We start from the raw sequence: 27118 nt of genomic DNA on the forward strand, positions 1-27118 counted from the left end.
CATTTTTTATCAGTGTGGGAAAGAGAAGTCTACCCTTTCCGTTTATTTACGTTTCATATACATCAATATTTCTTCAGTTGTAATACAAAAGAAAGAAAGAAAAAGACATACAAACAGAATGCCTTCTGACTCATCTTGGTTTTAGCTGTTTTAGTCACTCCTCTATACTGCATCTTATACCTTTAGGCATCCTGCACAAAACCCTACTCCCCACCTCAACAGCTAGACAAACGGTTGTGTCCAGATTCTACCCAATTCTTGCAGATATTTATATCCCTCCTTGTACATCACGTGAAAAGATGTTAATATGAAAAAGATATTTGTAGACCCGGATTATGCAAACATGATTTTAAAAAACAGGGAGGGGGAGAGGGGGTGGGTTCCCATTCAAAAGTCATTGCTTTGAGGTAATAATCATTACAAAATGCTTGTTGCAATTCCTCCACTCCCAATTCACTCCACAGTCATAGAGCAGGGCAGGTCATAGAAAAGCCCCATTGAGCGCTGCAGTTATGTGTGATGCTGGTCGACTGGGAAGAACCGTCAGTTTGGGTTGAGGAAGAGGACCACAAAGAGAATGGAGAACGTGTGGGAGAGCATCCAAGGCACAGCAGATGCCTGGTTCCAATTCCTCCACTCCCCTCTCCCACCCCCCACCCCCCAATCCTTTTGGACGCATGTTAGCACTGTGTGGTTGTATTCTATGAGGCTGAAGACTGTAGTTTGTTGTTATGAGACCTATAGAATACAAAAGAGAGCAAACTGAAGTGAAATAAGAGCCCTTAGATGTTTTTATTGGACAGCAGACAATGAGACAAGAACAAGACAAAATGAAATAAGACATACAGCAAAAGAAGGCGCACACGCACACACACACACCCACCCTGAAGTAATGGGAGAGAACATGGCAGCCATGTTGGCATAATATGCACAGAATGCTTTTTAGTCACTCAGTGTTTCTAGAATTTGCCCATTTGGGTGGCTGGTTGGTCATCAGAGAAATCAAAACCTCCAAACAAAGCCTATTAATTGTTTTTCTTCACTAAAAACTTCAAGCAAATGTTGTACTAGTACAGTGACTAAATATCTAAAGTCCCTCATGTATTAAACTCTCCAATTCTCTTTCAGTCACTCACCATGGTCATAAAAATAAAATCCTTCACAAAAGGATATAAAACCATATTTTATTCCCATACATACTTTTATATACAAACACTTTAGTAACATTAGACTGATCTATGTGTTACAGATAAGTCTTGAGCATCATATTAAAGCTATGCTCACATGTGATCAATCATGTAGTCTGGGGGTCCTCGAAACAGACACCCAAACAGACAAATTGGTAAACCAGTACAGCTGATCAGAGAGCCAAATAGCACCCAAATCCATATCTCTTACAATAAAATATACATACTGTTTCAGTGCCAGGGTGATCATATGAGAGTGAGAATCACTGAAGTTGTTGGGAAAATACAAATAAAATATCTTTAAATCTTCAAGTACACAAAATGCCTATTCTCCATGTTTTACATTGACCACAATTATTCATATGTGAACATTACCAAGAGACTCCAAAAACAAAAAAGAAAATACTCTGCACTCATTGTTTAACAACATGGCTGCCATAGAGTGATTGTCAGGGAAGGTCTGTCTGGATTTTTGGCTTTTACTTAGGTGTTTTATTTCCTGATGTCTTTAGAAACATTATTCAATTCACTTAAATATAAAATTACATGGGGATTAAGCTGTTCATAAAACAGCAAATTCCATGATTCTCTAAAAGAGAAACTCCACCCATTCAGCACAGATTCCAGCTACACTTCACACTCATGACATCACAATCTGTAAGAGAAGAACGAGTGGCATGAATGACATGCAGGAAGCACAAACACAAACTGAGGTGGATGAAAGTACAGTCATGTGACAGTTCTAATAACATTAAAAATACTGCACTATACGTAAGCTCCTACAACCACATGCATAGTTGCAGGTGCAACTGAAGTTAGTTACCTACTCTCAGACTGGTTAGAGAACTGGGCCCCATATTCACAAAGCTTAATTTTACTCAAAGTGCCAAGTTCTAGCTGCTTTATAAAACAGAGATGCTTTCTGAATATGGGTCCTGATCTACAAATAAAGCCATTCAACTGTAGTTGTTATTCGATTTCTGAAAGTATTGGTCTTAAATGTACATTACTACACACACAAACACACACAAACACACGAAACTAAAAAACAAAGCAGGAATTCAACAAAAGATGCAGCAGTCCACCAGGAGCCAACCTTACCTGCTTGCTTTAAAAGCTTTGAGCTTCTGTACAAAGAAGGATTCCAAGAACTCAGCGCACTGGTAAAAAGGTGAGTCACTGGGGTTGTAGTAGCGGCAGTTGTCAAATATTTTGGTCATGTCCGCTACAAACTCTGTTAATTTGTTGTAATATCGCTTCTGTATCCTCTGCTCTATTGTGGACAGGTCTGCAGGTCACACAGAAAATAACCTTAATGCAGCAGGCCAGATGATGTAAATGCACCATATTCAAAGCATTAAGTGCAGTCAATAAGATAACCACAGCATGGTTTTTGTTATTTTGGCTCAGAATTTGAAAAGAAAAATATAAGTTCATCTAAAGTGTTTCAGGTTTAATTTAAGGGTTTTTATATTTACTTTGACTGGTCCGCACAGAAATCATATCAATCCCATTAAGGAAAAGCACGCATGCACACAATAATACTATATAGACAATACATTTATACTAAAACACTATAAAGATTATTACACTAGAATGACCCAAGAGGGGCTGCCAAACTACTGACATCCTCAAGAACACAACAAAATGTCAGTTTATAATCTTTTTTTAAAAGCTTAAAAACCACAGAGCTCTGGAACACCTCTTACGGACATAGGAGATGGAGATAAATGTGTACTAGGGTGACAGCATATACAATCTCATGAGAACACATGGCTGCCAGTAGAACTAGCTCAATTGTCTTTATTGATAAACCTGGTGATGCCAGAAATCGGACGAATTGTATAGAAGCATCTCAACCACTCATGTCTTGGTGAAGCAGAACTCCAAACTTCACAAAAATCTGAAACATACTGCTAAAATCAAGTATGGGGTTTCACATAGTCAAAAGGTGGAGTCACTAATGTTAATCACCTCATCTGACCACAGCGGAGCATGCACTGCAATTATGCAAGACAAGACTAAGAGGAAAAACCTCAAAACAAAGCAGGAACTGTATTACACAGGTCTGGCACAGCATTGTCAGAGAAGTAAGCCATCATCTAGTCAATTTTATAAACAAACAAAAAATATGATAGATTAAAAGAGGCAGTGATTCCTGTGCGATTTACTCCATATTGGTGTTCATACCCTCAAATTAAAGCTGTCCATTTAAAGCGCTTTTATCTCCTAGCCATTTCATTTCAAATGGGCTACAAAAACAAAACAAAAAACTGTCACTGTTTAGCTTTTTATAAAGTGCACTGAAAGGATGTGGTAAACCCTTTATGTTACATGTTGAAAATCAAATGATTATTATTATATTTTCATTTATTTATTTTTTAGGTGTATGCTCCTACCCATTGGTTCCTTTATGACTCCATAGTAATCTGGAGCATCATTAGGGTCTACAGGTTCCAGGAACGGCCAAGCCATCTTGTGGGCCTGATACATGCGCACGCACACGCACACGCACGCACACACACACACACACACACACACTTAACAAAAAAACACCACACTGTGCGAGTGAATGCTTGCCCCTCACTGCCCGTGTTATGTATGAGTATGGCAGGCCTCACCTGTAAGGAGCGGAGGATTCGCTTCAGGCCCTCATAGTCCTTGTCTGTGAGCGGTGTCAGCACGGTCATGGCCTCCTCCGTGGACTGGCACTGAGGACACACGTACTCGTCGATGTGAGTGGCCTCACTTTGCAGGATGCCCACGCAGCGGCCATGGTACCAGTTCTGGCAGCGGTCGCAGCCGATGTAGAACCTGTGTACGACAAGCCGAAGTGTGCATTGGTCTTAAAAGAGACACGCTTGAGTTCTTAACAACCAGTCTACCTCTTTACCATGGTACATGTTTAATTTTATTTTTTAAAACGCACCACATAGTAAAGTGGCTCACTAAGAAAGACTAAAGGCACATAATGCTCTAATGGAATGATTCCTTTACCATCTTTAATTCATTAGTAGCAACTTTGTTCTTACTAACATTCCATTGCTTAAAAGTCCCAAAGTTGAGCATAAACACCCAGATAACAATGACTGAGTACAGACACCACCACATACTGGGACTCATCGTATGGCGTCCGGCAAATGCAGTAGAGCTCCTCGGAGCCACCCTCCTGGGCTCGTTTACACTCCATACAGATGTAGTCGTCCATCTTCTTGGCCTCCTTCTCTGTGATCCCCACACAATCGCCATGATACCAATTCGAGCAGAGATCGCAACCAATATAAAACCTGCAATCCAAAACTGTGAATTTAGACACTTACTGAGATAGAGGGTACTGAATTTTTGCCATCACTAGCATCACTAGCACATGCATTAACAATACTATCTGGGGGGAAAACAAATCTAACAAAAATTAGCAAAGAAAGTAAACTGGAGGAACCTTCTTAGCATGATCTCATTCACTTAATATTAACATTTCCTGAGAAAGAACGAACACAATTACATATCCAGCTCTGCAAAAACAAAATATTAGGAGAGGAAAGACCACTTTGAAATTGTTCACAACCATTAAAACATTTGATTTGTTCTGAGGTAACCATGTGGCTCTTACTTGGACTCATCGTAAGGCGTTTTACACACACAGTACAGTTTGGTGTCCCTTTTGCTGTCCTTGGAGGACGTGGAGATCATCTTCTTCTTCTTATTCTTGGAGGAGGGTAGGTCTCGGTCCTCATCGCGCTTGCGTTTGTGGCTGGACGTGGGCGATGTGACCATGGCGGCGGGTGCGGTGAGGGTGGTTGCCTGGGCGCTGGCAGCTGCGGCCGCTGCTGCTGCCTGAGAGGCGGCCGCCTGGGCCTTCTCCTTCTCTCTCCTCAGTTTACTCAGGTCCTTCCTCAATTCCTCCTGAGAGGGAGAGAGAATGTCATACTGGAGAGCAATCTGATGATTGTTGTTAAATGCTTTTTTGCTGTTTCCAATTCACTTCAAATAGCTAAAATGGTTACGACTGTTCTGACCTCAAAGTGTGTGCTTATTATACACAAGAACTGTTGAACTAAACTCACTTTTTGTAAATTCCCATTATTTTGTTCAATATTTCTCCAACACTGACTCCTTAAAAGCTTATACCCTAAATTACACTCCAATTACATCATGATTCACACATAAGGCAAAGCTACCAGAATGAATTTCAAGTTTGGCTGGGGGAGAAATCTGGGTGTCTGAGCTCCACTCACCTGCACCTCTACCTGCAGCTCCTTGTCCAGCAGTGCCCTCTTTTTCAGAATCTCAGCTTTGAGCTGCTCTTTGTGTTTGAAGAGCAGGGCAGAGAGCTTGCTAGCATTCTGCTTGCTGCGCTTCTGCTCCACTGACTCCTCCCGTTTCCGCTTTTTGGCCGCTTGCTTCTCATCCTTGTCAATCTTGTCCAGTATGAACTTCATCACCTGGTTGCACACGATCATGCTGCATGCACGGATGGGAGGGAATGTATGGAATACGTTCATCACAGCATGCAAATGACAGACTGTGAAAGAAATCTGCATGTGAGGAATGCCATTTTCTCTTACCGCTGGTTCTCCTCCCTCTCTGAAGGAGTCATTGACTTCTTCTGCTTTAAGTGCTCTATGACTGCATTCTGCTTCATCACCACCTAAAACAATCATATAAACCAGAGTAAGAGTCAGGGCCTTCTGATAAGACTTTCAGTTAATCAATCAATCACAATTGCACACAAAATTAGCAGCATTAAATTAGAAACATACAATGCCAATGGTCTTCAAGCCTGAAACTAATTTAACTCATAAATGTTGCTACTTTTACAGGATTATGGAATTTTTTTAAAAAAGATTCATTGAGACAGACATGTTACAAGTGCTCTTACTCAAGCTAACACACAAATGTCTATTCCCAGAAGTGAGGGAGTACAGTAGTTTCCCCTGCTCAAACACACCTGATTCAACTCATTACTTAGCAGTTTTAGTAGGTGTTTTAAAGCAGAACAAAACTGTATTGGACTCTGGCTCCAAAGGACTGAAGTCATGCAGAGTAAGCTAGAAACAGAATTACTTGCGTTTTAGGTTGTTTCAGGTTCACTGTGGACTTTTACTATCAACTCACTCTATATAAGAGCATCTGCAAAATGACCAAATGTGAAGAGCTCACTTCTCCATGACCATATACCTGTTTCTGCAGCATGTCACTCTGGCTGGTGGCCTGCTGCACATGCTCCCTCTTAGCCTCCTGTTGCTGTTTCTTCTTCTGTTGTTGCTCTCGCAGCTGCTGGATGCGTTGGAGCTGCTCCTGGACACTGGCTGTCTGGATGGTCACTACGTTCTGAATTTGGTGGGTCTGCACCTGACCGCCACCCTGCTGCTGGATCTGAATGGGTAGCTGCAGTTTGATCTGCTGGGGTAGAGTCCCCTGCTGGGCCTGGGCCTGAAGCTGGGCTGCCACCTGGTTCTGGATGTGCGAGAGCACTTGCTGCTGGAGCCCAGGCACACTGAGAAGCTGTGCAGGAAGCTGAAGCTGAGGGCGAACCTGTGCGACTGTAGTTTGTGTCACCTGTGGGGCTACAGAGAGAGTGGCTACCTGCGCTGGAGGGGAGGTCACCTGGGCTAAATGAGAGACAGGTAAGGAAGGAGATGGCTGAATGGGTGTTTGAGTGGATATGTGAGCTGGAGGTTGTGCCTGAAGCTGGAGGTAGGGCTGGGGCTGAAGTTGTGGTTGATGTTGAGGCTGGATTTGGGGCTGTGACTGTGGTTGAAGCTGCAGTTGGGATTGAATTTGAGGTTGAGTTTGGGGCTGCGAGAGGACTTGGGTTTGAACTTGGGGCTGCGAGAGGACTTGGGTTTGAACTTGGAGTTGCGAGAGGGCCTGCGGTTGAATTTGGAGTTGCGAGAGGGCCTGCGGTTGAATTTGGGGTTGCGAGAGGGCCTGCGGTTGAATTTGGGGTTGCGAGAGGGCCTGCGGTTGAATTTGGGGTTGCGAGAGGGCCTGCGGTTGAATTTGGGGTTGCGAGAGGGCCTGCGGTTGAATTTGGGGTTGCGAGAGGGCCTGCGGTTGAATTTGGGGTTGCGAGAGGGCCTGCGGTTGAATTTGGGGTTGCGAGAGGGCCTGCGGTTGAATTTGGGGTTGCGAGAGGGCCTGCGGTTGAATTTGGGGTTGCGAGAGGGCCTGCGGTTGAATTTGGGGTTGCGAGAGGGCCTGCGGTTGAATTTGGGGTTGCGAGAGGGCCTGCGGTTGAATTTGGGGTTGCGAGAGGGCCTGCGGTTGAATTTGGGGTTGCGAGAGGGCTTGCGGTTGAATTTGGGGTTGTGGCTGCAGCTGAGGAGAAGAAAGCTGGGGTTGCGGAGTAGGGATTGGGGAGGAAGGTGTTGGGGTTTGGGCAGCTGCATTTTGGGTGGATTGGGATGTCAGTAGTGAAGGAGATGTTGGAATGTTGGAGGGCTGAGTAGGTCGGGCCTGTACTCCAGGTTGCATCACTGTAGTAATGTCACACACACACACACACACACACACACACACACACACACTTTTTTGCAGTCAAAGCTGGTCCAAATTTGTTCTACAGTCACTGGAATCCTTAAACTTGCCCTGGCTACTTAATCATGTCGTTGCCCACTTTGCTTGAACTACCTTTTTAAACTGTCCCTGGCAGTTACCTCAAGAAAAAAGGTGCATACTATGAGGACCCATCTTAAAAGAAGCATTAGAGGTATTTTACCTGGCTGTGCAGGTGTTGTAGGCATGGCGGTCGTGCCAGTAGTGGTAGCTGGGGTGGCTGAGGTGTTGGGTGTTTGTGCAGTGGGTGCTGCAGGAGCTTGTGCTGGTGCAGAAGCTGTAGGAGTGAAGAGGAAACGCTGGACCTGGCCATTGGGCATGGCTGCCTGCATAAGCTGCTGACCAGGACCTGGTATGACCGTCACCCCCTGAGGGATGACCTGGAGCTGGCCTGTGGTCTGTCCCTGACCCTGGATCACCACAGTCAACCCTGGATTCCCTCCCTTTAAAGAGAGCAGAGTGGGAAAGGAGAAAGGTGGTTCAGCTGAGTTGATCAACTAATATGAATGATGGAGAATCATTCCTCTCAAGCCAACAACTCAGGATGCTAACCTTCTCCAAAATGTCAGTTGGATATGTCTGAGAAGTTTAAAAAAAGAAATGATGAATGGCAATAGGACTCAACATGCAAAGCAAATGAATAAACTTTTTTTTTTTTTTTTAAATCAGACAAAATGAAAAAACACAATGAACAAAAAAGACACTTTCCAATGTGAGCTAGACATTCTTCCAAAATATTGTCATGTCATCCCAAATGTAAGGAGAACTTTAGTTACCAAAGGCCAAAAAAACAAGTCTGCCACTGAGTAATGGAAATTAAAAAATGCTTGTTCAAATTATTTCAAAACTAGATGGAGAAAAAGTTTGGTCATCAGGGGGGAGAAAAAAAAAAAAAAAACACGCTGAATGATGCGCACAAACCTGAGCACCTTGCGTGAGTTGCGTAAGCTGAGCCAAGGTGAGCTTAACCTGGCCCTGCTGCGGCCGAGCAGTGCCAGGCACCTGAGGCAGGCCTGGGGCGGAGGGCTGAGGGGGAGAACCCACTACCCGAGGCCCTGCACTGGCCTGTGCTGGGCTGGTGCTGGTCACAGCCTTGGACACAGGTGCTCCTCGGATGATCTGAGTTACCACCTGCTGACCCTGACCTGAAATAAGATTCGAAACAAAAATCAAGTATCCTAAGCAATGGCAGTAGAAGCAAATGGAATTCACCACCTGTTAGAGCTCACTAATTAGTGGTTAGCTAAACAGAGCATGCAGATTTTACCCAGACAACCTGTACAAGACCTACTTGCAGGAAGAATACCTTGTTGAACCACTAGGGGGGTGCGGATGATGGTCTTGCCCAGAGCTGTTGCCTGCTGGAGAGGGGAACGGACCACTGTCATCCCAGGCCGGAGTGGGGTTCCAGTTGTGGTGACCTTGAAAATACAAATATTTTCACAGCATAAACCCTTCTATAATACTAAGACAATCTGTAAAATCCCTTGGCAGAACAGATGTACTGCAGAAGTTTCCAAGTGGGCCTGTCAATCAGATTTTTTTTTTTAGTCCAATAACTCAAATCAGAAATAACAAAACACATTGGCCAACAGATTTATCTTTTTTCTTCAACTTAACTACAATGGATTCTAGGCTCATTCCACACACAAAGTCTTGCTTAATCAAGTATATGTTTGAACCAATAAACCATAATAGACCAATATGAATTTAGATTCCAAACTGCAAAGTTCCACAAACATAATTGGGAGATGCTGGGGATTGTGCATGAAGTATACCTGCTGTGTAGAGGTGCTGGTGTTGGGCCTGATGTTGATGTTGGCTGAACGCGTCTGGAATGAGGAGAAGGACTGTGCACTGGCAGCTGTACTTGATGGAATGATGCCCACCACTTTCTGCTGCACCTGGACTACACCTGTGGAGGATGCATATACACTGGGTACTATTTCTCCTTCAACAGGGAAGTTAGTTATGATTAATTACTTATGATTAATTTGCATAGTGACACCCTGGTTCGACACATCAAATCTCTCCAACCCATGTCTGTCAATTTCCAAGTGAATTTGGAAGCAATAGTTTTCTACTTTTTCAGAAGAGTTACCAAATCTGTGTCATTGATCATTTTTATAACACTATACGCATAATCATGAATCTTATTTGAAACACGGGATAAAATTAAGAATTAAAAAAAAAATTTAAAATATGCTCACAAACGCACTGCAGGGTTTACATTTATGTCTTACTCTCTTTTTTAATCTGACCATGAATACTGTACTGGAGTGATGATGCGAAACAGTTTTAGCTAACTAAAAACTATGCCCTGTCCAGGAAATGCATTGGCAAAGCCTTTCTTTTGGCTGACAGCACTCAGTATCGTGGCTCTCAGTGTGTGCGGGCAGGCCTAGTTAAAGAAAGCATGCCAGAGCGGGTGGAGGCCTGCCCTACCTCCTTGTGTGGTTGGCACGTTCACTGTGACTATCTTGCTGTTGGCAGGCAGAGGTAGTTTGGTGGTGATGACATTGCCGGCCATGGGGCCTGGGGCAGCAGCAATCTGGAATGTTTGCCCAGACGTGCTGACACTACTTGCTGCCACAGAGGCAGTGGAAGTGGTGGAGGCTGCAAGACACACGACTGACGGTCACCGCCAGAACAGAGCCGCAGCAGAAAACAATAATAAAGATCTGTTGTAGCGATGCCCATGACCATCCCCCCAGAGTTCATCAGCATCCGCTCGCAGAATTTAGCATGACATGACTTTGAGTCTATCATGCTTAAGGTGTCTAATTTTATGGTTGAAATATCCGTTTATCATTTCAAACTGATTTGGTCTCACGTACGCATTTATACAGACTGCAAATACAGAGAAATCAGCAAACCAAATAAAAAGAGAATATCTTTAAGAAAAAAAAAAAAAGCCACAGAACACAGAATGAAGCTTACCCAGCCACTGTGTAACAAGTTATCAAATTATGACAAAAGGTGGCACCACCTGACTTCAAATGTCAAATCAAAGCACTGATGTATGCATGTAGTTTCAACTTTTTTTGAAATGTTGAAAAACTCTCACCTGTATTTCCTTGGCCTTGCTTGACCCAAGAGGCAAATGTCTGCTGGAAGTTCTTGTTCTGCTGGAATGTCACTGGAGTTCCTAACTTGGTAGCTAGTACCACTTTCGTCCCAGGAGTGACTGGACTGGTCAGGGAGCCTACCACCACCTTCTGGGTGGATGACACAGCGCTGGTGGCTACGCTAGTCAAAGTCGTTGAGGTTGCAGTGGCTCCAGGTTTCTGCTGCTCCAACCGTTTCTACAAAGCAATCATTCAGAAGCTTGCACCGAGATACACATATAAGGGGCTGAAAATAACTTCAACTGAAATAATTCAAAGTGCTTGAAATGAAATTAGAAATGATGATAAAACAGTAGAAAAATGCTTGGGATTACAAATACACCCCTGACTGCAACAAAGGCCCATTGGAAAAAAACACCTTTAAAAAAAAAAATTCTGCGCCTTGGCTTTTGCTAGGAGGAGATCCCCAGGTGGGCACATATCTAATTTCCCACCTGCTGGGCTGCCAATCTCTGGTGCTTTAGCTGAGCTTCCAATAGGGCCTTGACCTCCTCAGCTTTCTTCTGCACACTAACCTTAGCTGGGTCTGCTGCCTGTGCCTTTTCCCTCTCCACCCTGTAGGTTAAAAAAAAGCACATTATTAATAAACAACACTGAAACAGGAAGACAGCAGAGTGGCTCAAACTGCTAGAGAAACTGTTAGCTCATCCATAAACTCTAAAGAAGGACTGCACATAGGGTGTTCAAAAATAATAATAAATAAATAAAGTGTGTATACACACACCCACACACACACACCCACCCACACCTTTTCCCCCCTGGATTTAGTAAATGGCATTGCACCTTTCAGTAAAGGCTCGTATTTCCCAGAGCTCCAGATCCTCTTCTGGCACCCAGGTCTCAATGACCACAGGCCCTGTCTGTTTAGATGGTTCTGGCTTCTTTGGCCGCAGAGCACTGGAACGCAGGCCCTTTCTCTGAGGCGTTGGGGTTTCTGAATGATGATGGATAAAAAGCATGTATTACTTCAGGACCACTACAGAAGAAATGTGTAAAAGCCTACCTAACAGAAAACACGTTTTCAGGAAGCCTTAAATGTATATAACACTTTAAATTTAGGAAACCTTTCATATGAGCTGCCAGCTGAGAAAGAAAGGGGTGATATTATGAATGAAACATCCTGGCAGCATGTTAGTCTGAAAGTCAGACAACAGAGGGAGCTATCTTACCTTTGGGAGTTTCAGGTACCCCAAGGGGGCAAATTATTTTCCTAATGCAGTACTCTGAACGGATGCCATAAGGTCCCACATCTCTCCGTTTGATAATCTCTGTGGTAGTGATATCAGTGTCAGAGGTTTCTATAGAAATGGAGAATAGAAAATGATTAGCACTTATGTTTATTTTGTTGGTTCTATATTGGAGCTAAAAAATATTGGCATTCACCTGTACGTGTTGTTCCCACAGCAGGAGAGGGCTTCACTGCCATGTCATCCCACCTGAGACATGCCCAGAGCAGTCGTAACATCAAGCTCACTCCGGCCAAAGACCTCACTGTCTGAAGCCGATACCTGTGAGGGAACAAGTGTAATTCAGTTACACAAGGGATAAATTACCTTCAGAAAAGGGAAAAAAAAAAAAAAAAAAAAAAAAAAAGCCATTTACAGTCTGCTGATGTTCTTAAATCCTCTGCCAAATCCACTTTAAACTTCAAGACAAAAGCAAAATCAAGTCCCAAAAACAGTTACAGACCTCCAAGTGATTCCAAATGTAGGTCTTGGGGATGGATAGGGCCAGATGTCTAAAGCTGGTTTAGCATTGTAGTTAAAGATGGGCACCTCACGGATACCCGCCCGTCTCGCAAGCTTTTTCAGTTCATCATTGGGAAGTACAAAAATGCTCTTCTTGCTGCTCTTGGTTACAAACTTGCGGTAAGAAGGCAATGCAGTTCCAGACCGGGTTTTCTTGGAGCGAGAGAATTTCATCAATCGTACCCTGTCCCTGGTAGAATACTCCTTACTTACAGTCATGGAGGTTACATAAGCGCCTGAGGGTCCTGATTTAGCATTAGTTAGCGTTGCTGTGACCACAGTCTTGCTTTCCTCTGTTACCTTGGCTCCATAGGCTGGGTTAGTAACCTTCATGACAGTGGTAGAAGTTGTAGTGGATAGAGAAGAGACTGACATGGTGGACTCCACATTTGGTTCAGTTGATACAAACAAGGAAGAAGCATTCTTAGCTGTAGAATCGTGTGATGCTGACATTTCAGCTGTTTGGACAGTGCATGACTCTGTAGACAATGTAGTGGTTGTAGTGGTTGTTGTGGTGACTTGCGTGATTATGGTCTTCATCCCACTACTGCTGCTACTGCTGTTCTCAGCAACATCACTGCTTAGACTGGACTCCTCTGCAGAGGGAACAGGCGACGGGCTGAGAGATTTAGGCTTGGTCAATTCAGTATCTATTGGCACCACCTTGGCGCTATTAATAAGCATGTCTGGCTTTAAGATAGCTTCTGGGGAAAGCTGGGAGAGAGAAGAACTAACAGTAGAGTCAGCAATGCCATCTGTGTTGTTCTCCAGCCTGGCTACCTTCTGAGGTGGTAAATACTCAGAGTCTGACTTGGCCATCCTTTGTTCTTCATCAGGTTTAGCCCTCTCTTTCTGAGTCTCTTGTGTCAAGTCACCATTCATTAATGATTTCAGGGGTTCTTTTGGTGGTAACTGTCTCATTCCCTCATTTGAACTGCCACCATCAGTCAGATTTGTGGGTGGAGAGTCTATGGAACCATCTTTCCCATTCACATGCACTGGCAAAGTTTTGCCAACATTTAAACCATTCTCACCCACAGAAGAACTTTTTTCCATGGTATTTTTCTTCTCTGTATCCTCATATTTGGGACACATCTTTTCAGTTTTCATGTTAAGACTTGGTTCAACATCTTTCTGAGAGCTTCCATTAAGATCAGAAGCATTCGTTATTAATGCTCCATTGCCTGCTTTGTGCCCTGGCTCAGCAGTTTTCTGTCCTTGATAAACAGGAAACACACCTGCTGCATCAGGCATTGGACTGCAGCCCAACCTGACATCAAGATTATTAATTTGTTCTGAAGAACTGGGCTTTAGCTCCTCTTGGTCAAAATCAAGCTTTTGAATGACTAGGTCTTTGTCCTTTTTCACTGGGTGTCCCATCCCATCAGCTTTGGCAACTTTTGTAGTTTCAAAGGTGGCTCTTTCAGCTTTTACCTCTTGGTTTAGGGCTGAGGTAGTCTTCTCCTGATCCTCCTTTACCTTCTCATTGGCAGTGGGTTTGGCGATGGCAGCCTGCTTGAACTTCTCAAGCCTCTGCCTCTCCTCCAACGTGAACTGCTTGACCCGCCGCTCCAAAAGGCCATCCAGCTTTGAGGCCTTGACCTTCTTCTTGTAAGCTGTGCGTAGTTGGAAGCCTTCACTTACATTTACCACTTCATAGTCAACGTGGTCTTCATGCTGAGTAGCTGCACAGCCTTTGAACTCTTCAACAACACCATCCTGCCCTTTGACAGACGGATCATTCAACAAAGGCGAGGGTGTTCTAATATTAACTGTAAATGTAAGAAAAATTATGTGAGAATAATTAACTAGTAATTGAGAAACGCTTCAATGTTCACCTTAATATACTGTTTAAACATGAACAAAGAACCACTACGAAAAAAGTCTTATTTCTATATGAATACCTTTTTCTTCAGTGATACTGAGGGAGTCAGAAGCACCCATGTCCATCTGTTCAGAAGACTCATTCTTGGTAAGGACATCTTGCCTTTCCGAAGTATTCTCTTGAACCTCCATCTTCTCCTCCTCTTTTTGATTATTCTTTTTCACTACTTGCTCCTCACCAGATGAATGATCCTTTGGGGAATCAGGAATTGAATTTTGCTGTTTGTCATTGTCTGTGGGATTGTGGGTGGAATCTGAGACTTCTTGCATTTTTGAAGGGTTGTTTTGTTTCTGTGGGCAGGATGCTTGGTTTTCTTTGCCAGTTTTAGCTGCTAAAAAGTATAAGAGTTTTAGTGCAGAGGAACAACACCTTCTCATATCAGGAAAACATTACTACTAAAAACAAACAGCCACACTTAAATGCTCAACATAATCTAATCACTGGACACATTCCAATCAAGACCAAGAACCAGACTAAACAGTCTCAGCCAAAGAGTCTCTAATTTTATTGTTCTCCTATTAGGATTTATGGACCTTGGAAAATTGAGCCAGCTCCAAACAATAGGTGTGTAAATGCATCATTTCATAAATGGGGGAAAAAAACATATACCCTCAAGTGCTTTTCGGTAGTTGACATTTGTATTTCCAGGTAGTTTGGGGACAAAGCGATGGACGTGAGTCTTGCTAACCCAGCTCCAGCCACCATAACCAGTCACTCTGTACTCCTCACCCTTCTGCTTCCACACCTACAACAAAGTGAGGCAGAAGGCATAGTAACAACTTTTTTGGACCAAATTTACAATCTAAAAATGTAATGGCACCATTATATATTTTCAGGAACGGGATATAAATAAATTTCATTTCAAATAGTTAAAAAATTCAATAAATTAAGAGATTAACCTAAATTTTATTTCCAATGGCCAGTGCCAACTGGCCATTGGAAATCTCTAAACTAAGATCTCTAAACTAAGATGAATAAAATGTTATCATGGTACATATTTGAATTAAGTTAATGAAGTGAAACTTCATTGAACTTTTCCATTTGACAAAATGTAAACACTCAAAGCTGCAGTAATGTATGCACGTTCACAAAACTCTCCTGGCAGGAGAATCAGATGCTTTCAGGGATGTATGCCAAAAAGCAGTAAAGAAGAGTAGCTGTCTTATGATAAAAACATTCTGGTCAGTGGTTCCTACACCTCACTTTTGCATCCCTATATCCATTCTCATTCCTGTGTCCTGTGCCACCTGCCTGATATGTCAGAAATGTTATCTAAGAAAGGTTAAAAGGTACCAGCGAGACATGGGCTTAGTTACCTGGTGCTTAATGGGGAAAGTGTACTTCACCCACGTGGCCTGCTGCATGGTCTCTTCATCCTCCAATTTTTTCTCTCTCTTTTTCACCTTCTCTTTCTCCTCCCGCTCCATGGAGGTCATCCGATGAAGCCTGAGGGAGAACATCCAAAAGAGGGAGAAAAAAAGGGTTGGGATAAAAATAGCAAGGTGACTCCTTGACTTGTTTAAATCAGTGTTGCTTGACCTTAAACATTACATTTTTATATGCCTTAGGGAAAAGATATTACTACACATCTGAAAGAAGCTATTAGTAAAGACTTTAAAAGAAAAGCAAGTATCCCTTTAAAAGTACATGCCTAGAAATACTTGGAAAAGATCCAAGTACAGAAGTGCACTTCCAAAAATATTTCACATCACATGCGAAAGAAAAATATACTTCAATAAATATTTCAGACAGGACACAAATTAGGTACACTGACTTGCTGTAATTACTGATCCATACATGTTTAATTCCACTGAAATGCACAGAGGACACGCATTCATTTCTGCTGACCTTGTGTGACCCAGAGAATCCTTCCACACTGGGAGCATGACCACTGGCTTGATTGCACACTCCAGAATGGCCAGAGCCAAGGCAAACTCTCTTGCTTTGCTGCACATCTGGACGGCCTTTATCCAGTTTGATCTACAGCAGGAACATGCATTGAGGTAATAAATCATCCATAAAACAGATAGGCTCTGAATACAGACCATGTTGTTCTGCAATAGTCTCCCATGCGATTATAAACAGTGATAAAAATAAAACCAATATAACAATACAAATTTCTTACCACTGGAAGACACAGCCAGTGTGTTTTATATGCCTACACACTACAAAGTTTACATTTAGACAGCAGGATGGCTCAAACTCCATTTTATTTTCATGCTACTGACATGTCATCATTTGCTGGATCTGGATCAGCACGTTTTAGAGTCTCAGGAGTTTTGGGTGAACTCCCTTCACATCCTCAGAATAAGCATTTTACCCAGCAGGGCAGTTTTAGCAGGTCTACCTGTGCGAGGCCCAGTTGGGGTGCAGGAAGGGCGCGGGCACATTGTTCTCCAGCTGAATGATGGTGAGCCTCAGTGTGGACACAGTGAGCGTCTTGGAGCCATGCACAGAACCGTTCCACTTGAACTCGCCGGCAGGTGTCATACAGAACTTGTGTGAGAGGTGGCGCCGCTTGTCGTGGTCTTCACGGTGCTGGTGCTTGTTCAGGGCCAGTGTGTTCGTGCTGTACTGGTTGTGGTAGACGCGGAACTTGCCCTCCTGGCCGAGCTTGAAAAGTCCGCCACCAGAGCTGCTCTTCCCGGCCGGGTCCTTCCTGACAAGGCTGGAGCAGGATAGTGGCAGAGAGGTCTGGGGAAGGACCACAGGAAAGCAGAATAAAGACCTCCACATGCAAAACCCACTTTAAGATATCAGTTGTTGTAGGGGATGGGATTGTGAGAGAACTGTGATCTAATCCACTAAAGCGGTAAAACCTTTTCTGGTTTTGGCTTTTATAAATTCCATTTATATCTGCTTACTGAAATCCTGCGTTCTGCATCTGCCTCACCCATTCTTGGTCCCCGGGTGGGGCTGACATGCACGGTTCACCTCCCTTCTGTGCTAAGAAGCAGCTTAGCACTCTCACCTCTTTAAGCACTTTGCTGCCATCCTGGGAGCTGCTGTCTTTGTCCTGCATGATCTTGCGTTGGCTCAGTTTGCTGTCAGGGTTACGTAGGCGTGTCACCATGCGCATGGACGAGCCCATCAGCGTGCCATCTGCATTTTCTCTACCGTCACCTGCCACATGTGTACCATATCATCATCATCGTCATAAACAGATTAACAGCACATGCTCTGCAGCTAAAATGTTCATGCAAAACATTGACACAGACTGGAGAGGTTCAGACTAAAAGGAACTCGCGTGTTCCAAGTTGATAAGTAAACATGTTTTCTTCATTCTGTCTGTGAAACAAATATGGATGGCTGAGAAATGCCTGGCATGATTTGACTATGCACTTTACATATGTAAAACTATGGGTGCACACGCATAGCGTGTGCTTTACATGAGCATGTGGGGCGGTACTGCACATACCGGTGTCATCCTGGCTGGTGAGCGAGGACTGGGAGGAGCGGTCCACCAGGTCTGGCTCCTCAGGAGCCCTCAGGCACTCCGAGATGGAGAAGTGGCTGCTGCAGCTGTTCTCGTCAGCCGTCTGTGGCGGCTCCCTCTCCAGGGCAGGTTCTCCATCGCCACGGGAACCCACCTCCAAGCATTTGTCTTCCACAGACAGAACAAAGAGTCAATTGCAGTTTCTCATGTGCAAGGGTGCCAGGGAAAATCAGCTTGTTTATCATTTGGTGATGGCTTAACATTTCTTTGTACATGTTTGATGACATTAAAACAAATTAAAGCCATTAATACTGTGTAAATCGAATCGGTTTCATGTGCATTTTTGGATAAATTCCTCCTGTAGTGCTTCTGCATTTTCTTCATGACAAATGGGAACAGAGTTTGTGCTATTTATTAAGCAAAAGCACAAAAAGTCACCAGCAAAAGGAATTTAAAAAAAAAAAAAAAAAAAAAAAATATCAATCCTGATATGCAGTTAACACAGGAGCCATATCCCAATCCAGATATGCAGTGAACACAGGAGCATGTTGCAAGCTATGGGAAGAAGGCATGCCCGCAAGCCTCAGTGAAAGCCCAAGCTAAGGAAGGCCCCAGTCCATGGCTACTTGATGTGCCCAGGGCAGCAGGGATGCCAGCCACGGACAGAAAGCACTCCAGGGGTGCCAGACTACATGGCTTGTGTGCTACGCAATGCAACCAGCCGGAATACACTGGTTGAGCAGGTCAGAGCAGGCAGAGCAGGTCAGAAAGCAGGCAACGTCTAGATCTTGGTACTCTACTGCTGCAGAGCTTGGTAAGAGGCAACGGCAGATGAGGACAACAGGAAAGCAGAAGCCCAAAAGTGCATTAGATAATGGAAGATGCCAGAGAATAGACATTCAAGAGCCAACAGCATTAATGATTTGAATAAAGCATGACAGTGACATGTAATCAAATGGTGAAGACCAAACTGCAGCAGTTTGAATATTTTGCAGAGTACAAGCATGAATAACAAAATTAACGTGCTGAATTAAATAAAGGCAGAACAAAGGCAGCAATAGCCAAATGAATAAGTAACAAGTCAGCTGAGCATTTAAAATAAGCACTGGACAGGTCTAACAAAGGAACTGTCACACAAAAGCACATCCAAATTATGACAAGTGATGGAAGAACTATCCATTCTCTCGCCTCTGTACCTTCCCCATCCCCTTCCACCTCAGCCCCATCTCCAGGTTCCTCTGCAGTGGAAGAGGTGGCAGGAGTGGCCCCTTGAGGGCTCTGGGAGTTGGCTTTGATCAGGCAAGGCAGATCAGCCTGAGGGTGCCCGGGCACACTGTTGTTGCTGTCCTCACCAACAGGGGGTGTTGCCACTACGGAACAAGAGCAAAACAAGACTGCAGCTCACCTTGCAGACCATATCAGTGAAGAGTCTTCACTTGGAACTTGACTGTAAAGGGTGGGTCTTAAACCACAGCTCTGTGAACATGCAAGTTACAAGCCTACAGAAGGCCCAGGTGAAGCCTACCCTACGAAGCTTGTTCACAGGGTCATGCAATGAGGGGAAAAGAATTAACAAAACAGGAGGATTCGCCATGCTTCAGTAGCATGTGTGATGTCATGCATCGCTCATGTAACGGATTCCATCTTTTAAATGTTTTACAGAACTGCCCAAAGGGTGAGAGATTATCAGAACAGGGGATCCAGGAGTCCACAGGAGTGGCTGCTGTGTAGACATCATAATAACAAAGAGGCCATTTTTGCAAGCCAACAGCAACAACAAAACTTCAGGTACTGTTGCTTTGGAACTTTCATTTTTGCTCAACAAGACAAACAGACAACTTGCTTATCAAGTTTGCACAGAAAGCTTTTAGAGATACTGAGTTTCATTTTTATTAAGGTCTGACTGCAAACAAAAACAATATGAAGTGCAATTTTACCATCAGCCACAGTCTTCTCACTCACGTCACCAGAGTCCTGCTGTGGACAAGACTCATCAGTGACAGGGGAGGCCACGTTATCACCCTCGTTTTCTTCGTTGACCTTTGGGCCCTGTCTGCCCTTCTCAGCACCGCGCTGGATCACCTCGCCAACCTCCACCTCCTGTTGCGCTTTCTGCCTATCCACGATCTCCGCTGAGAACGCGAACACATGTGCAGAACATCAGAACATGTTTTCTCTCATTTAAAAAAATGCAATGTGAATCTATGGTAAATACTGTGCTTGATGTTTTGCTGCAGCATTGCTCATGGTGCCACCATAATCTTGAATGAGTGAGAATAGCTGGATTACTGGCTGCAAGGACACAGGGGCAGCCCCTTGGGGCAGCAGGTGCTCTACACAAAGTGATAAACCATCTCATCTAGCTGCTCTTACGCCTGTTTTTTCTTTCTGTCAGCAAACTTATTTGGCAGTTGGCAATCAGGAGAGGGTGAAGACAAGATATATGGCAGCAGCTTCAAATGAATAAACACAAAAGAAACTTAGTTCTTCCTTCAAAAAGATACCTTTCATGTTCACATCTACCAAGACTGAACTTCTGCAACAGGATTTGAAACCCGTAGGACATATATTTCATACTTTTAAGTATTAATTCACAGCACTGCAGAAAGAGATCAAAGGCAACAGAGCTAGGTTTTGGAGTGATGAAAGGCTTTTGTACAAACTGATAAAGAAAGAATTAAACCATGACAAAAACCATCTCTGCCTTCTGATGTAGTGACTCTCAGAAGACCTGCACAAGATGAGTTTCACTCCTACACACAATGGGCCCCTTTCAAGCTTCAATAGTGCTAAAAATAGCTGTGGGGAAAAGCACCTAACAGCATTCTACTTTGCAGGGGTAGTGCATTTACCTTCATCTTGTACTTTAAGCATTATAGTTGAGGACCAACCTATGCACAAAGATGCACTGTGAAACAAACAGTTTTCCTAAGATGGTTATCATCAGAAAAAACTGGTAAGGAATGCTACTGATGACACACAGATACACACACAAATATATATAGAATAATCACTACAAGCTCAAAAACTGCAGGATTATAAAAGGGGCAGGGTGAGAAGAACAGCCCATATGTAGAAGAGAAGAAGCAAGAGTAAAAGGAGGAGAAGAGAAAGAAGCCCATTTTTTGAACTGCAGATGACTCATTCACCGACAGCAGAATGAGGAGTGTTACCAACTACAGGAACATGGAGGAGAGGCCAAAGCATGAGCAGAGAGCTTCAAGCACCAATGTACTCAACATCTTAGAGTACAATAGAAAAGCTAGTGTTCCCCTGCTGAAAGCATTATGATTTAACAGACTCAAGCTTAATAAAGGCTGTGCTAAAACAGTGTGGAACAATAAAAGCAAAGACTAAGACATGTCTCCAGCAAGACTGTCCTGTGCCTCATTATTTAATGAACACCGCAGCATATGGTAATCCAGCAAATATAAACAAGATTACCTTACTTAGATCACAGACATCTTAAATTGATTAAAAAAAAAAATTAAGGTGAAAAAGAAAGATGGCAAACTAATATGCACGCAAAGCCTTATGCCTCTCAATGTACTTCAGTCTTTTTAAAAAATTACTCTCATTGCTACTAGTGACGGCATGAAACTGTAGACCTGTTTGCTGCTGATATTACAGCCCTCGAGACACACTTCAATGTCACTGCAACTCAGCTACACTCAAACACATACACACTCATGTCACAGGTGCATTTCTAATCTCTACTCCATGAGGCAAGCTCAAGCTTTATTTACGCACATTAGAACAGTCCCGCTTACCTCATGGCCTAATCAGTGCTGGAGAGAGAGAGAACTTCTAGGTCCTTGTAGTGAACTGCTAGTTTAATAAATCAAATTCATGACAAGTGAAGCCCTCTGAGTCTACTCAGGCTGAGGATGCACTTGCTAACAGGATCTGATCTAATGGGTGGAAACTCCAACACTGCACCCTACAGGCTACATTGATACCTGTAATAAAAAAAAAGAGCTGAAGATGTTTGCCGTTAGAAAATGAGCCCATAAGAAAAAGTTGGAATATCCTCACAATCACACACTCCTACTAAAAATAGAAACACTTCAACAAGAGGGCAGTTGGGGGAGAAAAGGGTTTTAAAACCGTCGAGAGAACAAGAATATATAAAGAGGCTTTTATCTGCTCTCCTCTTGATTCTTACCATTGGCGACTGCCAGGTAGCTCTTGTTGGTCCCACAGGCCTTGTTGGTGAGTTCTTCAGTGATGTCCATGTGAGCGCGGATCTCTTCTTGCAGCTCCTCCAGCACAGCACACAGGTCGTTCTCCCAGAACTCCTTATCCAGCACCTCCAGGAGCTCCTCCAGCTGTACTCTGGAGCTGTAATACCAGATGCACTTGCCTGCCTCCTCTTCCTCCCCATCCTCCTCCCTAAAAGACACATGCATGGTGCTTTAGCTGGTAGGTTTGAGCACTGTTATTTTTGCAGACAGTCCTTTGGTGCATTACATGACATTCCTGCTCTTAAATTTGTTTTGCCTAAATAGATCAAACATGCAAGTGGACAACAAAGAGTTTCAGCTAGAATGTTTTAGTGTTTTTCAGACATTAAAGGATGCTGAAGTCATAGATATCAGAAGAATCTTACTTTCCTTGCATGTATAATGTTTTTGAGTTTTTATACAAAAATACTGCATTATTGAAAAACTTTCTGGTTGTTCAGTCATTCCTTTTCTTAAGGAAAGATCAATAAAACTAAATATTCAAATATTCAAATGATCTGTAACAAATCCACTATTCATTTGCCCTGGCCTGCAACATCTAAACACAAAACAAGCAATTAGATAGGCAACAGTAAACCTTCAAAGACTAAGCAAACATTGCAATCGATCTCAGCATCACCAAATTTTAGGGAAAAATGTAGTATTGTATTGAAAAAGGTTGACAAGAGTCCAAACTGCTGCTTTATCTTTTGCTCTTCCTTGCACTCCTTCCCTCCTCTCATGTAATGGATTATAAAATGCTCCTCAACCTGACAGCTCAAAAAGACCTACCTGCTTGTGTAGTGTACCTCAGCAGCCTTGGGGAAGGGAAATAACAATCCTGCTCATATTGAACACCAGTCCCTAAGCTAAAAGTACAAGCATTAAATCACCTATTAATCTCAGGTAAAGGAAGCAAAGGGATTTGCATATGGGTAACAAACATCATTTTGGCCCATTAAACATTTTGCAAGTGTTCCCGTCTCCAACTATTATGCCAAAATAAACTAAGCGCTTTCTATTGACCTGAGCGCATCGTATTTTATTTTTAATTTGATCACAAAGAATGGTGGATTTTACTCCAAAACCAATTTTCAGACTTCAGCTATATCAATGCAACATGCACCACCTTCCCTTGAGAATGCGAATGAGCTGAAACAGGTATGTTAAGCAAGCATATGTTTGCACTCTAACTTGTTCCATGCTCTCCCAGGACTAGTTTCATAGTCCTGCCACATAAGATACAGAACTTGTCCATATAGTCTACAGTGCCTGATGAAAAAATAACGACCAACAGTGAAAACTTACACGATGATCCTCCGGTTAAGAAACCAGTACTTCCTCTGGTGGCGGTCGTAGCCAATGGGCTCTTGCCGGAGATATGGTCGACTCTTTTGGACCTCCATGACACAGTCGCTGACACCAGGCACCTTATGTGCCACACAGATTTCACACTGCCACTCGTCCTCTGGCACCTCCTCCAGAGGAGGCTTCACACATTCAAGGTGATAGACAGCCGAGCAGGTCTCGCAGCACAGCAGGTCTCCGAGACGGTGGCACACGCGGCAGTGGTCGTCATACTGCACAACACCTTCTGACATCAGCTCCTCACGTGCCAGGTTGGTGGTGAGGAACTGGTCCACAAGGAACTGCAGCACCTTCACCTTACTCTCCAGTGGCCCGAATGGGTAGTCATCAGCCTCCAGGTGTGGCAGCACGTCACCATTCTCTAGGTCGCTCTCGCAGTAAGCTCGTACCACCTCGGGCCAGGTCATGCCGTCAACAAAGTAAAGCGTGGAGTTGACGCTGTCCTTGAGGTCAGCTGGGCCAAACGTGGTGTTGGAGGAGTCTTCCTCACGCAGGATGGCCTTCAGCAGTGCGATGTGTGTCTCCGCCATCAGCGTGCACTGCTCCTGGCCCACTAGAGCGGCACAGAAGTCCTCAAAGCGGAAGGGTGAGAGGCGCAGGACAGTGCTGAAGTTGCGCAGAACTTCATAAATAGCTGAAGCATTGAGGAGCTGTGCAGGGGGAATGAGGAGGTCTTCAGAGGACTTGGGCAGCTCCAGAGCAGGGATCTCTTTCTGCTCCAGGATGGGGGAGGGCGGACGACGAGCTCTTCGCCTCCTCCGACCTATTAAACCACAAGGATGTAGACAATGAGTGAATAGGGCAGTGATGCATACAAATGATTATACGTAGTGTTTAAAATCTTACTCTTTAATTTTTTAATTTTGTGCAAATTAAAATAGAAGCAGTTTAAACTTAAATGCCCATACATACCTAATTATAAAAACAATGCATTATATTATTAGCATAATGTAAAATAAATTGTGCTAACCATTTTCTACCAAGTCCCTAGAATAAAATGAAATATTAATTTGTATCACAAAATATTGTGGTACATGTTGATATGTGAAGTCATTTTCCAAAAAAAAACCTAACAAAAAGTCCACAAATGTTCTACGTTTAAACTAAAACATTTCAATCTGTCAATATAATATTGGCAATCCGTCATGAAACCCCTCCGTGCATCAGGTGTAACTCTACTGGCGCCCGTTTTCAAAACAATCGGACGCATGGTATCCTGTCATTAGCCCAACTCCTCAACTGGCTGGCTAGCTAGCTAGGCAGCTGCTTAGCTAATGAAACCCTAGGTAGCTAACTTTGATAGATACCTTTTTCAAAATCTCACACAAAAAATATGAGTCTTCCGTTATTCTAAAGGAATAAACTTGCAAATGAGGGTGATGAAGGGGGAAAATGCGTTGGAGTATTTATTTATTGTAAAATTAACCAACAATAAAATTAGCATCTCAACATAAGCTAGCAAACCGGCCGGCTAAAGCAGGCGAGGTTTAAGAGCTCACATTAAGTCCACATTATAGCCAAGGTTCTCTAACTTCAGCTAGACATCATCTCAATGAAAAACTACAATTTCACACAATAACAAAAAATTTTTCCACTCCAAAAGTCAAAATTCGCTAAAACGCTTAAGCGGGAAAGACCAAAACTATCTACATTTTATACAGCTAACTACATTATATTTCTTTTGGACTTCATTTGCTAGTTAGCAAGCTAACGCTAGCTATCGCTAGCTAAGAAGCTATATGCATTTTTCGGATGATGAGTGAATCGAGCATGCTAGCTAGCAAGCTAAGGTTACTTAGCCAACTAGCTAACATTATCTGCTCATGCATATTTGCTTGTGAAAGGCGATATTTTAACTTTAGACTAAAATGTATGCTACAATGATAAACGCCCAGATTTTCCCATTAATTAACCATTCGACACAATGATTACACGTCATATTAGCAAGGACGGCAGCTAGCCAGCTAGTTAGCAAAGTTAACACACTGGGATGCTAAAAGTTAGGCCCGACTTTTCTAAACAGCAGCTACTCCATTTTGAGTGTTACAGACAGCATTGTGTTAACTAAGATTTTATACAAATGGCCAAGACATTCGTAAAAGGTGACCAGGTACGTCTGTAGTGTTTCGTTTCAGTTTCACAACACACACAATGACCATGATCTGTGGACTTAGCTAGCCAACTAGTAGCTCATATACCTGGGGTGCTGCCTCGGCTACTCTCCGTACAGTAGCTGGCATCATCATCATCGGGGAGTTCTTCAAGATAGTCCGACTGATTATCGATGACCTCATCTTCGTCATCCGTTATAGGTTCTTCTTCAATGTACTCATCCTCCTCTGATGCTAGACTTACTGCGTCTTCCTCTTCATCACTTTCATGGTCATCATAAACCACTGAGCTAGCGGCACTCCGTCTTCCCCTACCTCTTCCAGATCCCCTGCCCCTGCCTCTACCCCTTGATCCTGTGGATCCAACTTTCCTTCGGCCCCGCGATGAATGGTGATTTCCTCGCTTGGGAGTCACAAAATCGTCGTCGGTACTACCTCTTCCTCTTACCCTTAACCCTCGGCGGGGTCTAAGACCACGTACTGGCCCCGAAGAGGGTTCCTGCATCAGCAGGGTTTTGGGCGGCCTGCCTCTTCTCCCCCTCATTATATATAAAATCTATTCTTTTCTGTTTCAGTTTTTGCGTGCAATTTAAGCGCATAAAAGTCGGAATTTCTGGCACCACCAGAAAGCTAATCTCGTGGAGATGTAGATGCAATAGTCCCGTAGAGCCACGGTCTCGGTTAACATAAGAAAGCTCAAAACGAATGGCCGGCGTCCCGCTTTGAGTCGCTCGCAGCCGCCATATTCCTTCCTCTCTCCATCCAGCTACTGAAAACAGACAGTAGGCCTAACGCCAGTGTCACGTGGTCACTGCTCTGCAAATGTGATAGAATATCTCTAAGCGGCCTTTAGCGTTGCAACTTTAAAACGTTAGGATAATTCTTTTGACAGTTTGATGTGCGCAGTCGTGAATATCTTTGTTAAATATAAATTGTTATTCCATTTAAACTTATTTTTCGAATGTTATTTGTCAAGACGAGTAATTTCATATATTCTATGCATATATTCTGTTTGAATTAAGTCACATACATGCACACATGTATGTGTGTGTGTGTATCTGGGGTGAAAAAAAGAACGTACAGATTACAGAATGAGATGGAGTAACACAAACACTTAATGGTTTACAGCAGTGGCAGTGAATTTGACTTCTTTATTCAAGCCTCATTTTTTACTGTTGTGTTTCTAAGGGGAATTGATGCTAGATCGGGACCACACCCACATTTGCAGGGGAGATCTATGTACATGGGGACATTCTGACATTCCGCTGATTCTCTCCATCCTCAGAGTTGTGGCCTTCGATGGGACGTTCAAGCGCGAGAACATTCTATTCCTTTATCACACTTGCTCTACAAGTGTCACACAGAGCATGTCATAGTAGATAAAGCTTAATTTGTAATGGAACTACACAGCATTGTTCCACGAAGGAGTTGATTCATGAAGAATTGCTATAAGGGCAGTAATTGTAATCTAGAG

The 27118-nt window shown here is 43.4% G+C and overlaps 1 protein-coding gene across 1 annotated transcript; it reads right to left on the reverse strand.

Moving 5' to 3' along the window:
• bptf (bromodomain PHD finger transcription factor) lies at positions 1-26387 on the reverse strand. Its single transcript, XM_081711104.1, has 33 exons — positions 25732-26387; positions 23474-24296; positions 22108-22334; positions 19880-20074; positions 19139-19312; positions 17925-18110; positions 17478-17629; positions 16854-17200; positions 16355-16486; positions 15823-15952; positions 15116-15251; positions 14526-14837; positions 12563-14393; positions 12257-12381; positions 12043-12171; positions 11657-11807; positions 11308-11428; positions 10813-11050; positions 10191-10361; positions 9524-9660; positions 9037-9166; positions 8667-8890; positions 8298-8324; positions 7909-8188; positions 6366-7666; positions 5753-5835; positions 5423-5648; positions 4798-5090; positions 4301-4474; positions 3809-4001; positions 3587-3671; positions 2289-2475; positions 1-738 (listed from the first exon to the last, which is right to left on the reverse strand). Exons 1-33 carry the CDS (start codon positions 26186-26188, stop codon positions 702-704), a joined length of 9414 nt encoding a protein of 3137 aa, XP_081567230.1. The 5' UTR covers positions 26189-26387; the 3' UTR covers positions 1-701.
• Between the last annotated feature and the right edge of the window lie 731 nt (positions 26388-27118).

Source organism: Electrophorus electricus, chromosome 3 (genome assembly GCF_041902795.1).
Source record: "Electrophorus electricus isolate QZ-2024a chromosome 3, ASM4190279v1, whole genome shotgun sequence".
Lineage (NCBI taxonomy): Eukaryota > Metazoa > Chordata > Actinopteri > Gymnotiformes > Gymnotidae > Electrophorus > Electrophorus electricus.